The sequence below is a fragment of the Ailuropoda melanoleuca genome, chromosome 10 (assembly GCF_002007445.2).
Source record: "Ailuropoda melanoleuca isolate Jingjing chromosome 10, ASM200744v2, whole genome shotgun sequence".
In the NCBI taxonomy this organism is placed as follows: domain Eukaryota; kingdom Metazoa; phylum Chordata; class Mammalia; order Carnivora; family Ursidae; genus Ailuropoda; species Ailuropoda melanoleuca.
The window spans coordinates 14,900,889-14,921,273 of NC_048227.1; the positions used below are offsets into that span (position 1 = coordinate 14,900,889).

At 41.6% G+C, this 20,385-nt stretch overlaps 2 protein-coding genes across 7 annotated transcripts in view; both read right to left on the reverse strand.

Annotated features, from left to right (window-relative positions):
• Nucleotides 1-8,621: 8,621 nt before the first annotated feature.
• Nucleotides 8,622-20,385, reverse strand: part of CRCP (CGRP receptor component) — a 45,578-nt gene continuing 33,814 nt past the window's right edge. For 2 of the 6 annotated variants that reach the window (XM_011233035.3, XM_034670048.1), the window contains 2 exons: nucleotides 15,271-15,328; nucleotides 8,622-10,316 (listed from right to left, as the gene is read on the reverse strand). In XM_011233035.3, the coding sequence (XP_011231337.1) occupies nucleotides 10,170-10,316; nucleotides 15,271-15,328 (205 nt within the window). In that variant the 3' untranslated portion in view covers nucleotides 8,622-10,169. The other 4 variants (XM_011233037.3, XM_011233038.3, XM_034670046.1 and 1 more) reach the window with 4 other exon arrangements.
• On the reverse strand, nucleotides 17,300-19,954 carry LOC109490637 (DAZ-associated protein 2-like). The gene is given in 2 exon segments (XM_034670045.1): nucleotides 17,300-19,378; nucleotides 19,380-19,954. Coding segments are annotated over 2 exon segments (588 nt in total). The 5' UTR covers nucleotides 19,578-19,954; the 3' UTR covers nucleotides 17,300-18,988.

Genomic DNA, 20,385 nt, shown 5'->3' on the forward strand with positions numbered 1-20,385 from the left:
GGACTGCATTAAATCTGTAGATCACTTAGTGTAGCTTTGACATCTTGACACTATTAGGTCTTCCAATCTATGAACATGGGATGTCTTTCTATTTATTTGTCTTCTTTAATGTCTTTCAGGAACATTTTGTCATTTTCCGTGTGCAAGTCTTTCATCTCCTTAGTTAAATCTATTTCTAAGGAGTTATTTTTTTCAAAGCTATTGTAAATGGAATACATAGTTTTCTTAATATCTTTTTCAGGTTATTATTAGGCTATACAAATGCAACCGATTTTTGTGTGGTGATTTTGTGTTCTGCCACCCTGACCAAAATTGTCAGTTCTAATGATGTTTTTGTGGAATCTATGGTTTTCTACATATAAGATGATGTTATCTGTCAACAGAGATAATTTTACTTCTTCCTTTCCAATTTGGACACCTTTTTCTTTCTTTTTCTTGCTTAATTGCTCTGAAGAGAACTTCAAGTATTATGATGAATAGAAGTGGCAAAAGTGGGCATAATTTTCTTGCTCCTAATCTTAGAAGAAATGCTTTCAGCCTTTCACTATTGAGTATGATGTTAGCTGTGCATTTTTCCCATGTGGCCTTTAGTCCTTTTAATATGCTAGCATGTTGTTGAGGTTTTTGCATCAATATTCATAAGGGATATTGGTCTTTAGTTTTCTTGAAGTGTCTTTGTCTGGCTTTGGTATCAGGGTAATACTGCCATCATAGAATTGCTTAGTATGCATTCCCATTCTTCAATTTTTTGGAAGAATTTGATAAATATTGGCATTACTTCAGTCTTTAAATGTTTAGTACATTTCACTAGAGAAGCCATCTGGTCCTTGGCTTGTTGAATTTTTTTTGGTTACTGATTCAACATCCTTAGTTATTCATATTTTCAATTTCTTCACGATCATCGTGGTAGGTTGTGTGTTTGTCCATTTCATCTGGGTTATTCAATTTGTCGACATACAATTATTCATAGTACTTCTTTATAATCTTTCTAATTTCCACAAAATCATAGTAATATTCTCACTTTTTTCCCCTGATTTTAGTACCTTGAGTCTTCTTTTTTTCCTTAGTCAACCTAGCTAAAGTTTGGTCAATTTGTTGACTTTTTTGAAGACCCAATTTTTGGTTTGATTTTTTTATTGTTTTCCTATTCTCTATTTTATCTGCTTGCTATGCATAGAATGTTTGTGTCCCCCCAAAATTCATATGTTGAAATACTAACCCTCAATGTATTTGGAGGTGGAGTCTTTGGGATGTGATTAAGTTAGAAGAATGGAGCTCTCATGAATGAGATTAGTATCCTTTTAAAAGAGACCCTACAGAGCTCCCTCCCCTCTTCTGCCACAAGAGGGCACAGTTAGAAGACAGCAGTCTATGAACAAGAAAGCACATCCTCACCAGACACTAAATCTGCCAAGGCCTTGATCTTGGACTTCCCAGCCTCCAGAACTTTAAGAAATAAATTTCTGTTTATAGGGACATCTGGGTGACTCAGTCAGTTAAGGGTCTGCCTTTGGCCCAGGTCACGATCCCAGGGTCCTGGGATCAAGTCCTGTGTTGGGCTCCTTGCTCAGCAGGAGCCTGTTTTTCCCTCTGCCTGCTGCTCCCTCTGCTTGTACTCTCACTCTCTCTCCCACACCCTCTGGCAAATAAATAAATAAAATCTTCAAAAAAAATAAATTTGTTTATAAGCCACCCAGTCTATGATATTCTGTTACAGCAGCCCAAACAGTCTAAGACACTGTTCGAATCTTTATTTCCTTCCTTCTGCTAGCTTTGGGCTTAGAGTGTTCTTTTTCCACTTCCTCAAGGTGTAAAGTTAAGTTGAATGATTTGAGATCTTTCATCTTTTTTAAAAATTAAATTAAATCTTATTTTAGAGAGAGAGAACGAGCATGTGAGCAGAGGTGGGAGGGGCAGAGGGAGAGGGAGAGAGAATCTTACGCTCATGGGGCTGGATCTCATGATCCTGACTGAGATCATGACCTGAGCCAAAATCAAGAGTCGGATGTTTAACCAACTGACTCACCCAGGCGCCCCTTTCATCTTTTTTATGTAAGCATTTACAGCTACATATTCCCTCCTTAGCGCTGTTTATGTTGTATCACATATATTTTGGAATGTTGTGGTTCTGCTTTCATTTGTGTCAAGATTTTTCATAACTTCCCTTACGATTTCTTCTTTGACCCATTGGTTTTTAGAGTGTGTTATTTAATTTCCACATAATTATGAATTTTTCAGTTCTCCTTCAGCTGATTTCTAATTTTATTCTGCTATAATAGGAAAACATATTTTGTATCATTTCAGTACTTTTGAAATGTATTTGTCTTGTGGCCTATAGTTTTTACTGGAGAATGGTCCATGTTCACTTGAGAAAATTGTGTTTTCTGCTCTTGTTGGGGTAGTGTCTGTGTGTCTGCTAGGTTCAACTGGTTTATAGTATTGCTCAGGTCCTTTATTTCCTTATTGATTCTGTCTGGTGTTCTAGCATTATTGAAAGTGGTACTGAAATCACCTACCATTACTATACAGCTCTCTCTTTCTCTCTTCAATTCTGTCAAATTTTGCTTCAAACATTTTGAAGGTTTGCTATTAGGTACACAAATGTTTGAAACTGTTATATCTTCTTGCTGTACTGAACTCTTTATTAATATATCTTTGTTTCTTATAACCTTTTAAAATTTTTAAGTCTATTTTGTCTCATATTAGTATGTTCACTACTGCTTTCTTTCGGTTACTATTTGCATGACATATCTTTTCCTATCCTTTCATTTTTAATCTACTTGTGTCCTTAGGTCTAAAGTGAGTCTTTTGGAAACAGCATTGTTTTAAAAATCCATGCTGTCAATCTGCACCTTTTGATGGAGGAGTTTAATCTATTTACGTTTAAAGTAATTACTGATAGGGAAGGACTTCTTTTGCCCTTTGTTGTCCTGAGCTCCCTCAAGCTCACCTTATTATTTTTTTAAAAGATTTTTATTTATTTGAGAGAGACAGAGCAAGCGAGCACAGAGGGAGAAGGAGAAACAAACTCCTGCTGAGCAGGGAGCCTGACACAGGGCTCAATCCCAGGACCCCAAGATCGTGACCAGAGCCGAAGGCAGACGCTTTGCTGACCCCAGGCACCTCCCTCAAGCTCACTTTAGCTAGCTTTTGATTGTTCTTAATGTCTCTGTGGGAGAACAAGAGCTTAGAGCTTCCTAGTCCTCCACTTTGTTGATATCACTAGGGAATTTTTATTTTCAATGCCATAGGAAGACTTCTAGTTTTTGAGCTGAGGATATGATGTAAAGAAAAAGTACTTTAAGATATTAAGTACAGGCAGGTACGCAGTGGATCAGAGAATAAACAGTGCCTTGAGGTATTAACTAAACTGTCTTATTTTGCAGGATATATGTATCTTGAGGCTTGACTTTGTGGCCCAAGTATACAGCACTGATCTTGGCATATACCGTGTGCTCAATGAACTAGATACCCAAAATTATAGTAGTTGTGACTGAGCACAGAGTCCTTAAGGCAGCCTCAATAGTGTGTGGTAGGTAGGCAGTCAAAATTAAACCCACTCCATGAGACTTCTGTATCATGCTAGTGGGGAGAATCTCAACCAGGATTGGGCATGCCAGCTCTTGAAGCATTTATGGAAAAATCCCCAGTGTCCTATGGAAAAGTAAGCCACGGTGAGGACCTCATGAGGAAGGTTATTGGTGGATAGGGAACCCTCTTCTCCCTACTCTAGAACTATCTAAACAAGGGGTCAGCAAATAGCCTGTGGCCTGATTTTTGTGGTTTTACTGGAACACAGTCACACTCATCTATTCATAAATTGTCCATAGCTGCCTTTGTGTTGTAACATTAGAATTAAGTAGTTGTGACAGTACCTTATGAACTGCAAAGCCTCAAGTATTATCTGGTCCTTGCTGACCCCTGTTCTAAACAATACAGTGAAGTCTAAAGGGGCTAGAGGCTGCTGTAGATTATCATATTTAATAAGGACCCAAGTTGACAGATAACTAAGTAGTCCCAAGCCTGACTGATAAAACTTAGTAGTCACCTACTTTTCAGGGACAAAATGCTTGGAGGGCAATAGGTTTCAACAAATGGTACTAGGACAAATGGATATACACATGCAAAAGTGAAGCTGGACACTTCTTCACACCATAGACAACAATTAACTCAAAATGGACTGAAGACCTAAATGTATAAAATTTTTAGAAGTTACAGAGGAGTAAATATTTATGATCTGGATTTAGGCAATGGATTCTTAGATATGACACCAAACCCAGAAGAAACCAAAGGAAAAAAAGATACGTTGGACTTCATCAAAATTAAAAACTTACGTGCTGCAAAGACACCATCAAGAAGTGAAAAAAAACACCAAAAAAAAAAAAAAAGAGAGAGAGAGAAAATAATTATATATCTGCTAAGGGTTTAGTACCCAGAATATATGAAGAAATCCTGCAATTCAACAATAAAGACAACAACTCAATTAAAAATGGGCAAAGGAGAAGAACAAGGAGATGGGACACTACATGACTTCAAGATTTAACACAAAGCTACAGTAACCAAGACAGTGTGATACTGGTGAAAGAGTACACAAGACAGAACAATGGAATATATTAAAGCCCAGAATTACCTATACAAAGAGAGGTGGCTGATCTTGACAAAGGATCAAAAGCAAGTGGATGGAGAAAGGACAGTCTTCTCAACAAGGGTGTTGGAGCAACTGGATATTCACACGACCAAAAAAAAAAAAAGGTAGATGAAGACCTTACATTTTTTGCAAAAATCACTCAAAATGAATCAGACCTAAATGTGAAATACAGAACTATAAAACTTCAAAATAACACAGGAGAAAATCTAGGTGACTTCATGATGATAATCTAGTTTTCATGATGACTTTTCAGGTACAACATCAAAACCATGATCCATGAAAGAAAAAATGGACAGGCTGGACTTCATTAAAATTAAAAACTTTTGTTCTGTAAAAGACTGTTAAAAGAGAATAAAAAGATAAATCATAGACCAGGAGAAAATATTTGCAAAACGCCTATTTGATAAAGGCCTAGTATCCAGAATATATTTTAAAAACCACTTAAATCTCAACAATAAAAAAACAACCTAATTAAAAAATAGGCAAGAGATCTGGACACGCACTAATAAAGATATACAGATGTCTTTAGGGAATTGCAATTAAAACAGCACAATATCACTACACACCTATTAGAATGGCCAAAATCCAAAACATGGATTCCACCAAATTCTAGTGAGGACATAGAACAAAAAGAACTCTTGACTCACTGCGGCAAAATGGTACAGTCGCTTTGTAATATGGTTTGGCAGTTTCTTACAAAACTAAATATACCCTTACCCTATGATCCAGCTATTATACTCCTTGGTATTTACCAAAATGAGCTGAAAACATCTGTCCACACAGATGTGCACACAAATGTTTATAGTGACCCTTTTTGATAATTACAAAATCTGGAAGAAATTAAGATGACCTTCAATAGGTGAGTGGATAAACAAACTGGTACATCTAGACAACGGAATATTATTCAATCCTAAAAAGAAATAAGCTATCATGCCACGGAATGACAAGGACTAACCTTTTTTTTTTTTTTTTTAAAGATTTTATTTATTTAATTATCAGAGAGACAGAGACAGAGCACAAGCAGGGGGATCGGCAGGAAGAAGAAGAAGCAGGCTCCCCGCTGAGCAGGAAGCCTGATGCGGGACTCCATCCCAGGATGCTGGGATCATGACCTGAGCCGAAGGCGACGCTTAACCAACTGAGCCACCCAGGGGTCCTGACATGAAGTAACCTTAAATGCATATTGCTAAGTGAAAAATCCAATCTGTAAAGAGCACATACTGTTATGATTCCAACTATTTGACATTCTAAAAAGGCAAAACTATGGAGACAGTAAAAATGTCAGTGATTGGGGCGCCTGGGTGGCACAGCGGTTAAGCGTCTGCCTTCGGCTCAGGGCGTGATCCCGGCGTTGTGGGATCGGGCCCCACATAGGGCTCCTCCACTATGAGCCTGCTTCTTCCTCTCCCACTCCCCCTGCTTGTGTTCCCTCTCTCGCTGGCTGTCTCTGTCTCTATCGAATAAATAAATAAAATCTTTAAAAAAAAAAATGTCAGTGATTGAAAGGGATTTGGAGGAAGGAAGGGGAATGACAGGGTATTTTCAGGGCATTGAAAATATTCTGATGATACCATAACGGTGGAACACATGTATTTGTCAATACCCATTCTATGTATGCATTACTGCACTTTCTATTGTACAACACAAAGACTGAACCTTAACGTAAACTATGAACTTTAAGTAGTAAAAGTTTATCAACATTGGCTCACCAATTATAATGAATACACCACATTAATGCAAGATGCTAATAATAGGGGAAACTGGGGCAGGGGGTTATATAGGAATTCCCTGTACTTTCTGTTCAATTTCTCTGTAAACCTAAAACTCCTTGAAAAAGTCTACTTTTTTTTAAAGTGCAAAGGATTTCAATAAGCATTTCTTCAAAGAACATATAAAAATATTTGGCCAGTAAGGACATGAAAAGATGCTCAGCTTTAACAGCCATTAGGGAATTACAAATCAAAACCACAAAGAGAAGCACTTCACAACCACTAGGATGGGTATAATCAATCAGAGGGACAGTAGTAACACGAGAGACAGACTGGATTCCGTCATGCACTGCTGGTGGGAACACGATGTGGTGCAAGTACTATGGAAAACAGATTGGCAGTTCATCAAACAGTTAAACAGTTATCACATGACCCAACAATTCCACTTGTAAGTATATGCAACAGAAAGGAAAACATAAGTCACAAAAATTTTGTACGTGAATGTTCACAACAGCGTATTTCCTAACAGCCAAAGCAGAAACAACCCAAATGTCCACCAACTGATGAATGAATGAACAAAAGTGGTATATTCATTCAATGAACTATTCATAGTACAACATATCTGAACCCTGAAAATATGCTAAATGAAAGAAGTCAGATACAAAAGGCCACATACTGTACGATTCAATTTATATGAAATGACCCGGATAGGCAAATACATAAAGTAGAAAGTAGATTAGTGGTTGCCAGAGGCTGGGGTGGAAAAGTTAATGAAGAGTGACTGCTAATGGGTATGGGGCTTTTTTAAGATGAACAAAATTCTGGAATTAGGAGCAATGGTGGTACAACCTTGTGATATACTCAAAACCACAGAATAGAATTTAAAAGGGTAAATTTTATGGTATGTAAATTATATCTTAATTTAAAAAATATATAAAAGGATCTCTAAGCAGTTTTACTTCCTTTTATCCCATTTGTTCACTGTGTAATTAAATAAGGTTGTGATTCTTTTCAGAGTATGTGATCTGTTTTATAGTTTACTGAGAAATGATCCATTTACACAAGTCTGTGTTAAATTAGTTTCAGGGGAGAAGACGATTTAGCAAAGACTATTCTGGAGTATTAATTTACTTACTTCTCACTAGGGTGTAAGCTTTTGAGAGCTGGTACACAATTATTAATTAGGGAAATGGTACACATTATTTTATGAACAAACCCTGACTAAATGGGAAGTCCTCTGAGGTGGCAGTAGGTCATACTATAACTTTTTTAAAGATAATTTTATTTATTTATTTATTTATTTATTTAGAGAGAGCCTTGTGGGAGGGGGAGCAGAGGAGGGAGAGGGAGAATCTCAAGCAGACTTCCCACTGAGCATGGAGCCCAACGTGGGGCTCGATCTCATGACCCTGAAATCACAATCCGGGTCAAAATCGAGAGTCTGACGCTTAACCAACTGAACCCCCCAGGCACCCTCATACTGTAACTTTTAAGTAAAAGGAGGCAAGGGAAATATTTGGGTAAACCTCTAACTGGGAGTCAATTTTTTAAGAGCTCAGTGGTATCTTCTTGATAAATAACTAAAAAATCTTCCTGTGTCAAAAACCAGAGCTTTCCCCTACAATTGAAAAAAAAAAAAAAAGTGAACTGAGATTCTAGGAAAGTCTGGAATAACAAAGGGAGACTGGTCGACCTAAAAATATATTTAGCTACAGTAACTGAGCTAGGCACTGGCATTAGTTCTCAAAACTCGGCCTTCCTCATATGCCTGCCCCAGTTCCCCTCACAGCTGCCTTTCCTAGGGTGACCAGACACTGGGTGTCAGCCTTTGTATGGGACATAATTCAATGTCAAGTACACATTCAATAACATTTACAGAGGCCAAGGACAACAAGCACATGGACGTACTTTTTTTCTTTTTAAAGAATACAACAGTCATATGGTCAAAAACTAAAACCACAATGAAGGATATAAAATGAAAAGTAAGATTCCCAGGCTCCCCAGCTCTCCTTCCCAGATATGATACTGATTAAGTTTCTTGTGCAAGTTATCTTATTTCTGAAATGCTATTAACATGACAGGAATACTATACAGAATACGTTTCTTATCTATAAAGCTTAAGTCTTCCAGAGACTGCCTGCCATTATCAGAAACTGAGGTGAAATTCAGGCCCCAAATACAGAAACTTAAAATTTTCTTGCAATCTAAAATAGATTTCAGACCTAAATAGATCCAGCTTCTTTTTTTAACAAAAAATTCACACATTTTACCTTTTAAGTCAGATTTTATTTTTCCATCCATGGCAAAACAAACGCTTTAAAGATTTATAAAAATACCAAAAATTGGCGGTCACTTGGAAACAATGTATTATTAACTAGATTAATCCATTAAGAAAATGCACTGAATACACTCAAGGTTAAAACGAAACAGTGACACAGGTACCCCCGTACGATGCCTTGACAAATAAATCAACAGTTCTTGGTAAAACTCCCAATACCGAAGAGAGATTTAAAAACAAATGCCTCATGAATTCCAGTTTTCTGTAAACAGGTCTCAGCTGATCCTCAGATGATAAGGTTAAGAATGACATAACTGTAACTGGCAGGGGTGGTGGGGAGGTTGAAATAATCTTGTAACTGCAAGGGCATGGGAAGTAATCCAATTAATAGCACCGAAAATATGTAATCTCACAACAAAACGAATACTGATTTGGAAAATTAATGTCTGTGGGCATTTTCTTCCCCAAATGGGGAGCAGGGCAAATGTAGGAAATTAATTTTTAGCAATCTTCCCAGGCCCAAAGGCAACCACACGTCTGGAGCTACTGAACTCTCTAAAGCCTCAATATCAACAAGCTCTTCACATGGTAATTATCCTAATATTTGAAACTGGACAACTGAAGCAACCTTGCCATAGCCAACAAATTCAAATTCTTATTAACCAACCTCTGGTTCTTCATATTCGGTCCCTATTTGCGCCCTTTCAAAAGATGCAGACAATCTGCCCCTTGTGCAAGTGAAGCTCACCTGGCCTCAAGAGGTGGTGTGTGCCCAGGGCTCCCGTCTCAGGGCAGGAAACCGCAGGGGGTCAGAAAGGTGGCCGACGCTGTACTTCCATTGCCTCCGCCACGCAGCCTGCTGTGCTGCTTTGCACCTGGTATGGGCTGGTGCCCTAACATTTCCAACTAAACAGTGAGCTGGTCAACAACACCCTTGCCAGCAGAGGGAAGGAGGCTTCAGACCTGATGAAGGGTTGGTTGGCCAGGCCGCTCTTATCTTTGATGTTCTCGAGGAAAGGATTCCTCTACAGTGAGCCAAGCTCAGTGGCTCATTCTAACCTAGGGCAACTACTACGTGTTGCTCTGGGAGTTTCTAGCCATCTAACCGGATTCTCCTCACTCAGCTCTCACCCCAACAGCGCTCAGCACCCCTGCTTGGGAAAGCTCCAAGGGAAGCAGATGAAACTAATTAGGACACAGCCCATCAAAGGCAACACAAGTATTCACCAGCTGTGTACGGGGCCCTGCCCACAACTGTGGCGAAGGCCACAGAAGAAGTATTTTTACCACAGAGGGCTGCACAGTCATTGTCCTCTTTGACTCTGTCCTCCTCTCTTCAGCTCTCTGCCCTGAAAGCCTCAGTCTGTCTTCACCATGTTTCATCTCCCAGAGGCATAAGTACTTCTTTTTAGCTTATTTTTGTGATTTCTCCAACCAACCACGATATCAGGCCTGTTGGGATAGAAATGAAATGGCTGGGAAATGGCTGCTGGGTTTTTCAGTTTCATGAGGCGGTCGGGCTGGCTGTGCTCCTCTATGCTGGGTCCTCTTCATCCATCGTCACGTCATCCGTGTTTTTCTTCTGTTCAGCCTCTGGCCCAGCAGGCAGAATGCTTGTGACGGTGTGGAGGAGGGCTTCGATCTGCTCCTCTGTGAGCCGTTCTTCACTCTCCTCCACCATCTGCAGAAGAAAACCTCTAAGGGTTACAGAGGAGCCGCACAGGCGGAGTCCACCCCTGCCCTCAGTCCGCTGGCCTCTGGCATGCCGAGCTCGGGGCCCGGCTCCAGAGCCCCCTCAGGTCTCCGGGTCCTCTCCATCCTGGCTCCAAGGGAGGGAGAAGCCAGCTCCAATTCCTACGCGACTGCTCAAAATGGGTCAGGGCAAAAAGCAAGTTGCGGGTTAGCATTTTCTTCAAGAAACAGAAAACCCTACCAGTTCTATACCCATCCACATGCACACATGAATATGTTGTATGTGCAAAGAAAACGCACCTCCAGGGAGTGAAATGGCACTTTACATACTTTTGTCTTTCACAAGCACAGCTGTAACTTATGAATTATATCAACAACTCATCTGACAATGGCCCACTGCGTGCCAAATGGTTTATTTTTTTCTCGTCCCCACTCCCACCACACTAACAGCTCTTCAGGGAGCTCATGTGCCTGACTGCACATAGCAGTCTGTTATTTCTTTTAACCCTCACAACAATCCTGGCAAAGGACAGAATGAGAATCTCAAGCCAGGCCTGCCCAGCACTGACACTGACAATCAATCCAACACACACCACGCAGCCCTGTCATCTCCTGGGAACGTGGAGCAAGAGCCTGATGAGTGACGGCTGGGAAACAATCCCCCGCTGCCTCACTAAATTAGGTCCACTTAAAGCCCAGTTTGACATGTCCTGGAAATCTATACACAGACAATCCACAATTATGAGCCACCTTTCTTAGCCTCACCTCTAGCTCTCGATATATTAATGAATACAAACATAGTCAACAATGTTTTTAAGAGCAATGTTTTAAGAGCAATTAATCTTAAAAACAAGCAAATTACTTACCCATGTTCACTTAGTGGCACCAGCCATCTATCACAAACAGCTTAAGGTGTCCAGGGTTCTGCTCTGTGGCATTCCCACAGCAATCTCTGAAATCTGGCAACTAAGACCACAAGGAATTCCACAAAGAAATCCTAGCAGATTTAAGTAAAACAAGATGACAGGCTAGGCTTACAACCCTGAAAAGGATTTCAGTCTGACTGCCTCACTTTACAGACAACAGTAACAACAGTACAGAAACTCATCAAGTCAGGTGACGTGTCCAAGATCACATCACAAACTCCTGGCAAACCATTGGTCTCTTCATTCACCTAGGTCCAAAGATGTTTCTACAACCAGAGAATAATCCTGAGTGTTCTAGAATGGAGAACATCCTGAGTGAACCAATGGGACTACTTCCCATCACGCTGTGAAATAAAATGACTATTTCCTAAAAATTCAAAGGCTCCGTAAAATGAACCGCAGTAAGAAAATAAACCGCAAAAACCCATTTTTTAAACCAGACATGCAAAATCAGGGTGTATAAAAGGAAGTAATCTAACACAGACTGCGTCCAAAATAGAAAGGAGTTGGAAAGGGGTACGTCCGATTTGATGATTTGATCCTAAGAAAAGATGATCTCCATTTGAGAGAGGAATGTCTCCAAATTCATAAACTGGCATGTGCAGTTGATCATGAACTGCTTCATGACTCAGGGGAAGCGGGAAAGGAGATTCAGACGAGTCTGAGAACATGGACAACCTCCCACCAGCATGTGCGCCGGTGCTTTCCCAGAATCACCACTGCCAGAGCTTCTCAAGCACGCGGTCCATCACTTTGGGACACATTACAGAGGAGTAAGCGCAGGCTCAGCATTATAAAGACAACCTGACCTGGGTCTCACAGCAAGCAGTGCAAGGTCTTTTGACTTGGGATGCCAGCCCTTTCTACAACACCATGCCTCTATGCTTTCTTCTCTCAGAGATGCAAACTAAAGTCCACTGGTTTGAAAGAATTTAGTTCTATGACTTCTGAGAGGTCTTCATTTTTAGAAAACCAAATAGAGAAGACTTGAACAGGCCACCATCTTGCATCCCGATCTCTGGGTCTGGCAGAGAAAACGAAGATCAGGTGTCAGCTAAATGTGTTCGTGGCAAGAGGGCCGAAGAGCAGAAGCTTTCATCAGCACACAGCCATCAGGGTCAGACACTTTCCTTTTCGAACCAAGATTCCCAGTCACAGAAGAAAACCTAAACCTCATTAAGCAAAATGAAACACATATACACAAAAAAGAAACTTTCAGAAACCAAACACTTACTAATCCCTCTTGGATCAAGGTAAAATGATACTAAGTGTATTACTCCTCACCTTTTCTTCCCAACAGAGAAGAAACTGAGCCCAAATAAAGAAATGCAAAGCACCATCTCAAAGTTCTCAAACACCTGAGGTTTCAAGTTGCTTGGAATATAAGGGCAAATGGAATGTAAAAATCCAAAGTATTTGCAGATGGGTCAATGATAAATTTTTATCACATACGAAGACCACATCGATTCCTAGGGGCTGTCAAACTGGGCTGCTATACTCCCAAGATGGTTGTTTCTCACTCTAAGCTGTCAAGGTGAACTTCCTCCTTTACCCAGAACAACAAAATAACTCAAACCTAATTAAATATGGACACTTGTAGCTATCTGACCCAGAACGATTCACTTAATCTCCATAAATTTCAATTTTTCTCTAATGTAAAATGGAATTAATGTCTACAGTAAGGACCAAATGAGAACATATAGTGTTTTGTAAGCCATAAAACTCTACATAATCCAAGACATTTTATAATCACTAACTTATAACAGGCATATATGGTGGTGCTGTTCAGGCCAGAGAGCTCACAAACCGTCTCAAACGAATACACAACAGGGAGTGGCAGAAATCACAGAGAATGGTGGCGTCCTCATTTCCTCAGACAGCAGGCAGTCACCTGTGGCTCTGCGGCTCCCAACAAATCATGGCTCAGGTTTAACTAAAAGAAGGAGCTTCAGCCTCCAAAACTGAACACTAATAAATGCTGGATGCTGAAAATATTTCCGGACGCAGGAAGAATAAATGGCTGTAAGGTTAACGCAGGGAAATTCTCAAGTCCTCTGTACTTCGCACCCTGTGTGAAACCTCATTTCCTATCCTGCTCTTGGGAGAAGAGATACTGCCACAAGCCTTGGTAAATGCTGTGCCACCCTTTGTAGCCAAATTCCAGGCTGGGGAAAATCTGACTATAAAATGGTCCAACTGCTGGGAAACAACAGACACAGTGTTTATCAAGACCTACTACCTACCTGCGAAAAGGAGAAAAGAACAGACAGTCTCAGGGCACGCCACACACATCTTTCTTCTCGCTTGCAAAGCACACGGCTTGGAGGAGAAAGTAAGGCTTTGAGTCAGACAGACCCAGTTAGCCGCTCACTAGCAAAGACTATGACAAGGGCATTAAAGGTGACATACACAAAACCCACGGCATATAGTAGGCACTCTTAATAGCACCTAATCGTACCAAGTAATGATAGAGCTTTCTACAGGCGCTGGGATGAGGTCACGCTAATCCTCATCTCCTCTCTCCATCTGTCATTAAGCCATGAATAACATATGTTGCTGATTAAAGTTGGAGGAGACAGAACATGTGATCTTTAACCCAGAGGGACATGGATTAGTTTCTTGCTGATTTGTTTGTTTTTTCTTTTCTAAGTTGAATCTCCGACACAGTTGAAAGCATCAGAATAAGGGTACCAAAAAAAAAAGGATCTCTAATTAGCCTAAAGGCCAGTTTCCCCAGAAAGTCACCCTTTATGGAAGGAATTTTTCTAATTTAATTTTGGGTGCATTTTGAAGGACAGAAACAACATTGGGAAGACAATAAAAGTTTTAGTCAAAAATTAAATGCCCCGTGACCTTTAAAAAAAAGGGTTCTTTTAAAGCAACTCTAAACATCATAGGTATTTTTGGCTACTTTCTTCCACACTTTTCTGAAGGAACTTTGACAAAGGATCAGTACTTCTAAAACTGACTTTGCAAACTCCTTAATTCTCATTTTGTTAATTCTCCAATCAGGTTTTTGTTTGTTTGTTTGTTTTGTTTTGTTTTTTACTGGCAGTTAAATGGCCTGCCTAATATTTGGAGCTTAACGGTGTTCTCTGCCCTATCGGCAGAGGGAAACTGCCCAGTACACCAATACGGCAACCACTCAGTTTGTCTCGCTGGGCCTCATTTTCATATTCTCCTCAGACCATGTGTGGCTTCTACTCGGGCTGCCTTGCACAATTCTAAAGCTTTATGCTGTGATTGCTGTGTAGTCTTGCAAGTTATGAGAATCCACTGAATGATCGTATGTAGGGAAACAAGACGATCAGGTCTGTGGTTTCAGAAAGTGAACTCTGACCGTGGGGGAGAAGGTGGGCTGGAGGGGCCAGACTGAGGCAGGGACGACGAGAGAGGACAACCGCCAAGAGCCACACTGAGAAATGACAGAAACGAACACAGTGCAGCAGGGAGAGAAGAGAGAACAAGGGAAGACAGAAGCAGCAGAACCTGGGGACTAAGTGCATATGAGATCAAAGGCAGAGAATGACTTCCAGGTTTCTGGCTTGGCAGACTGGGCCAGGAGGCTGAGAGAGAAAGAGAGCATGGGGGGAAGTGCACATGTGCTCCATGAACCAAGAACAGAAACAGGAAGAGTAGGGTCGAAGGGTGGGAGTCGGGGAGGAGAAATTCTGCCAGAGTCACGGTGAGTCTATTGTTTTCATGCAACATCTGGTTGGCAACAACCCCTACAGGAAAGCAATGGCCAGAATGGGGTAGGACATCAAGGGAGACAAAGAGCTGCCAAGGCCCAAATCCTAAGGAAGGAACTAAATTTCCTCTACTCTTCTACTTTCACTAAGTCCATACTAAGTAGGATCAAACTGGTACGGTCTCCTTTCACTTATGAAATGCGGGTAGTCGGGCAGTCTTTTCAAGAAATGGCAGTTCCAGCCTTGTCTGGTCTCAGCTTTATCACCCTTCTTCCCTCTCAGGCCCAGGGACCAATCCCCTCACGTTCAGGCCTCCTTCACTCACCAGCTGGATCTCAACAGCAGTCATAGGCCTGTGATTCAGCAGCTGAAGCTTTTCAGCTCTGTCAAAAGAAAAGTACAAAACGTTTAAAACTCTTTTTCTCTTCAGAATCTTGAGTTTTGACCAAGCTGTGTAGAGAACACTGTGTCAGATAACAAATGGAAGAACCAGTTGGAACGTGGCCTTCAGTCTCTTCAACTGTAAAATGAGAAATGGGAATAGGAGAGCCTATGTCAGAGGCTCTTAGAGGGTACAAATGTGTATTAGAATCCTAAAAACAACAGAGGTATGCATTAAAAGACAAATAGTAGAGATACCGTTTTAATACATCTTATTTGAAAAATATGAAGAAAATAACATTTTCTTAATACAGATTACAGAAAGTAAAGATTAATGAAATCATCTTGGTTGGTTGGTATCACTTAGAAATGGCTGAGAATTCCTTTTCTAGATTAATACTAAACATCATATTTTGACTTGTTATCTTAGAAACAAAAACCAGGACTAGAAGGGGACCGGGGGCTAATGCACAGAGGTATAAGGCCCAGTTCTCTGGCCAAAGAGTTTACAATCCAGTTGGGGAAAAAAGACAAATACAAACAAATTTTAATGCACATGTAAGTAACAGCTGAAGGTAGTAATTATCACCTGTCACAAGGCACTATCTAGCTCACTGCTAAAGGGGTGGCTGAAATGTGTGGACTCTTGAAGGTGATATAGGACTTAAAAGAAAAAAGAAGCTTCAGTTACCACCCCTGTGCAGGTGACAATTTCTAAGTCTCCCCTCTCAGCCTGACCTGGGAGCTCCACATTCATCTTTCAGTTCAACTCAGTAAATATTTATTGAGCTTAAAGACATTCTGAAATAAGCAGACTAATGAGTCACAGGCCCACAGCCGCATTCGGGGAAGCAGCACATTAGCCAGCCTCCCTATGCCTTGGTCTCACCATCTGTAAAACAGGAATGATAATAGAACTTAATATCTCACCAGGGGGTTAGGAGGGATGAACATCTTTCCGTTTATAGTGCCAGCAGCTACCATTTATTGCTTACTTCCCATATGGCAAGCACATTTAGTCCTCAGACTTAATTGACGCTGAGATGGTAAATAACTTGCCCAAGGTTACACAGCTAGGAAATGGCAGAGCTGGGACTCGGCCATCAAAGCTCATGTTCTTAACCATCTGCTTCTAGTATTCAGTATTCAAAATGACTGTCACACAGCTATTTCTCCACAAATGGCAGTCATTAGGAAGGCACTTGTAGTTAAGTTCTACTCCTCATAATCCCCCAAACATTTACTCTAGACTCAAAGATGACTTCACAGAGGAGGAAACCCTTGCACTGGACCCTGAAGGGTTTTCTAGGCAAAACGATGGAGGAATGGGGAGTCACTGCAGGAACAGTCCAAGTAAACGGCCAGAAACAAAAATTACGGAGTTGTAGGAAACGGCTGCATGAGAGGCTGTGGGACATGAGGCTGAGTCATCAGGACAAGACCACACGGGCTCCAACTACAAGGCTGCATGTGACTCTGTGGACACCTGAAAGCAACCAAGAAAAGGAGTCATATGCTCTCAGGTGAGGAAAAACGAGGCAGGGCTGGACATGTGAAATGCTCCCGGCCACCGTCAGGTATAGTCAGGAGGACCTGACGACTGCCTCAGTGGGCGGGGACAGGGCGAAGGAAGAGGAGAGTCAGGGTCCAGTGTCAGGGTTTTAGCCAGTCTGGGAAAAATATATTACTTGAAATCTGAATTCAAGTTTGTGGTGCTTTTGGAACAATGAAGAGATCTCCGTCCAGCCACTTGTCTAGTTTTAGTCCTACTGTGACCTAGGACTAAAGAAAAAGACCAGAGGGGCGCCTGGGTGGCACAGCGGTTGGGCGTCTGCCTTTGGCTCAGGGCGTGGTCCCGGCGTTGTGGGATCGAGCCCCACATCGGGCTCCTCTGCTGTGAGCCTGCTTCTTCCTCTCCCACTCCCTCTGCTTGTGTTCCCTCTCTCTCTGGCTGTCTCTATCTCTGTCAAATAAATAAATAAAATCTTTTAATAAAAAAAAAAAAAAAGAAAAAGAAAAAGACCAGAGCTGGCTGTATTAGCAAGGAGTTATACAAAACCATGGGAGTGGGTATCACAGTCCACAGACCAACTACAGAGTAAGTGAAGACCCGGGACAGGGCACCATAAAGCATTGCCAGGTAAGGGTCTGGGAGAGGAGATGGTGAAGGAGGAGCAATGGAGGCAAAGAAAACCTAGGAGAGTGTTAGGGAAACCAAGAGAGGAAAAGCTCCGGGAAGAGGGTATTAGCCACAATGTCACATGCCGAAGGGCGGGAGAGTAGGCTGACAGTACAGAAGGCACTGGATTTGCCAAAAAAGAGGGCACAGTGGCCTGTGCAAGTAGTTCGGTGGAATGGCAGTGGTGGTGAAAATGGGACCATGGGGACTGAGGATTAACTGTGGAGAAAATAACCTTTATTTTTTCTGTAATGCAGTGTCACTACTTTATTAAAATCTTCAAAACAGTCTTCACTCTACATTTTGAGTATAAAAAAATTCACAAGTGCGCCACAGTGCAAAGAGAAACATACAACAGAGAATTTCCATGATAATCAATGGCGTAAGCCAAATGTCACATGTACAGAACATATTTAGATGAACTGAAATTACAAGATAAAATAAAGCCCAATTTCAGAAAACAAAAATCAAAGTACTAAGGATCCCCAAACATTCTTAACCCTAATGAGATTTCACTGGACTCAAATCACTCGGAGGTGAGGCATTCACAATATGACCCCATTAACCCAGCTTAGGAATTCTCGGGAGCCATGAGTGGCTGCATCCAGCAGGCTGACAAATGGCAACCAAATTTTGATCTGAAAATTCCCCTTTAATTGGCTCTAAAGTCATAAGGCTTTTGAAAGGCATCCTCCTCACTGCCCCTCAGATTTTAAGCAAACTGGTTTTCAGTACAGTTTGTACTGAAGTTCTTTGTTCAACGAACCTCAGTTTTTCTGGCACCAAAGAAAATTCAGGTTTGGCTCATGTCTGATGAAACCACCTGTGAGGAAGGTCAAAGAGGCAGACATAAAAGCAGAAGCAATGGGATCTGTGCTTAGAGTACAGACGGGGTTTCAGAGGATCCTTGTGAAAGACTAAAGATAGCACATGGGGAGATGTGCAAGGAGAAGGAAGAACTTAGTCTGACTGGCCCATCCTGCAACACGGATTCAATGAAGAATGGCAGGAGGAACAGAAGACAAGGTTTGAGGGTGGGACGTGAAGCAAGGATGGAAAGGCAAAGTCAGAAAACTAAGGTGTTTTATTTTTGACATGCACTATAAATCAAAGACTTAAAGGAGACTAACGACCAAGCAGAATAATATGGCAACTTTAAGTCTTAGGAAGATGAAAGTTCCTTCCAAGCGTAATGTGATATTTCATTACTAAAAGCAAAGACCAGTATGGTACAGTATAATTCTGGAGGAATTCAAGGAAGATCCTTAGGGCTGCTTCGCCTACATTAGTTTATGAACGGCTACCTCCCTACATCAAAATGCTTCAGGGAGATACTGCTACCATAATATGGTTTCTCATTAAATTTGAAAAGTTTCGGCACCAGAAAGACCCCGCAACCTGTGTCTGAAGTGAAACGTGAGGTCGCCGAACTGTGATCGTGCTGAAGGTACGTGATGTCTTTCCCAGCTGGTGGCCTGGCTCCTCACCAGATGCTGGAGCCACCAGCTAAGCCACCCATGAAGAGGCTTCCCTTCCACTGAGTTCCAAGGACACTGGCTGGGAAAGCATCTGGGGGTGGAGGAGGAATGCTGCCAGAAGTAGCCCCAGCTCTGGAACTGGGACCTGCAAAATACCCTCCTTCCACCAGCACTATTGAGCCAGGTGGACAGATGGGACCAAGCAGATAGTAAGCCATGGGGATTGTGGAACCTAAAGGGCCAAAAGCCACAGTCTGGGCCCTGGGAAGATACAGTGAGGTGCTCGGGAAAGCAGCTGATGTGGCAGGGACTGGGACAGCCCGTGGATGCACTGAGCTCCAACACCAGAGCTCTGAGTCAGCGGACGGAGTGTCAGCACCAGCGGAGCCTAAAGAAGACATGGGTCTGAGGGTCTGGATTCCCACAAGACCGCACAGCGTAGACTGGCTGTGTTAGACACTCACCTTTGCTGCTCCCAGTGGTTATGGGTCTGGTTCTGCTCAGCATCACAGACCAAAATAACCTCTTGAAACATAGAAGTAAGAGAGCAATTACAACCCGAGGAGGGTAGGTTCTGGAGGGACACTGGAGCATGTCTGCCAGCTAAGGAGATAAGCATGAGGAAAAACTGAAATTATAAGGGAGAAAGGGAAAAAGACCCTCAGAAAAACAAAAGTCCAGAGTGTCAGCAAAGAGGCTCATCATGTTCACAGACCACAGCAGTGTGGGGGGAAAGAGCAAGTCTGCGGGGATATGAAGGAAAAGGAGTTCATTTTGGATAATTTTCTCAGTGATGCAGAAGTGAAGTTACCATCTGAGAGGTAGGATGGGGCCAGGAATAAGACCAGCAAGCAAATTTTTTTGTTTGTTTGTTTTAGAGAGAGAGAAAGAGAAAGGGAAGGAGGGAGAGGGAGAAGCAGACACCCCACTGAGCGAGGAGCCGGACACTGGACTTGATCCCAGGACCCTGAGATCTTGGCCTGAGCCAAAGTCAGACGCTTAACGAACTGAGCCACCCAGGCGCCCCCAGCAAGCAGTTTTATTATTTTTTATTTTTATTTTTTTTATTATATTATGTTAGTCAGCAAGCAGTTTTAAAGACCCAACTGAGTTAGAAAATATGAACCCTTATTCCAAATAAAATTATTTATTTGAGTAAAGAAAAGAGAAAGAGCAGGAAAAGAGAAAAAATATAGCTGAATAAAGGAACACCTCTGCTACAAATCAATCAAAGCAATGGAAGTCAGCTTATCGACGGGTCATTATCCTGCTAGGCTCTGAACTGCTGGAAATGTTCCTACAGTTACACAAAAGGAGCTTGCAAGTCTTCTAGCAACAAAAACACTCACAGCTGCTCCCTGAAAAAGCCCACTTGGAGTCCAACCAACCAAGTTCTCTGCTC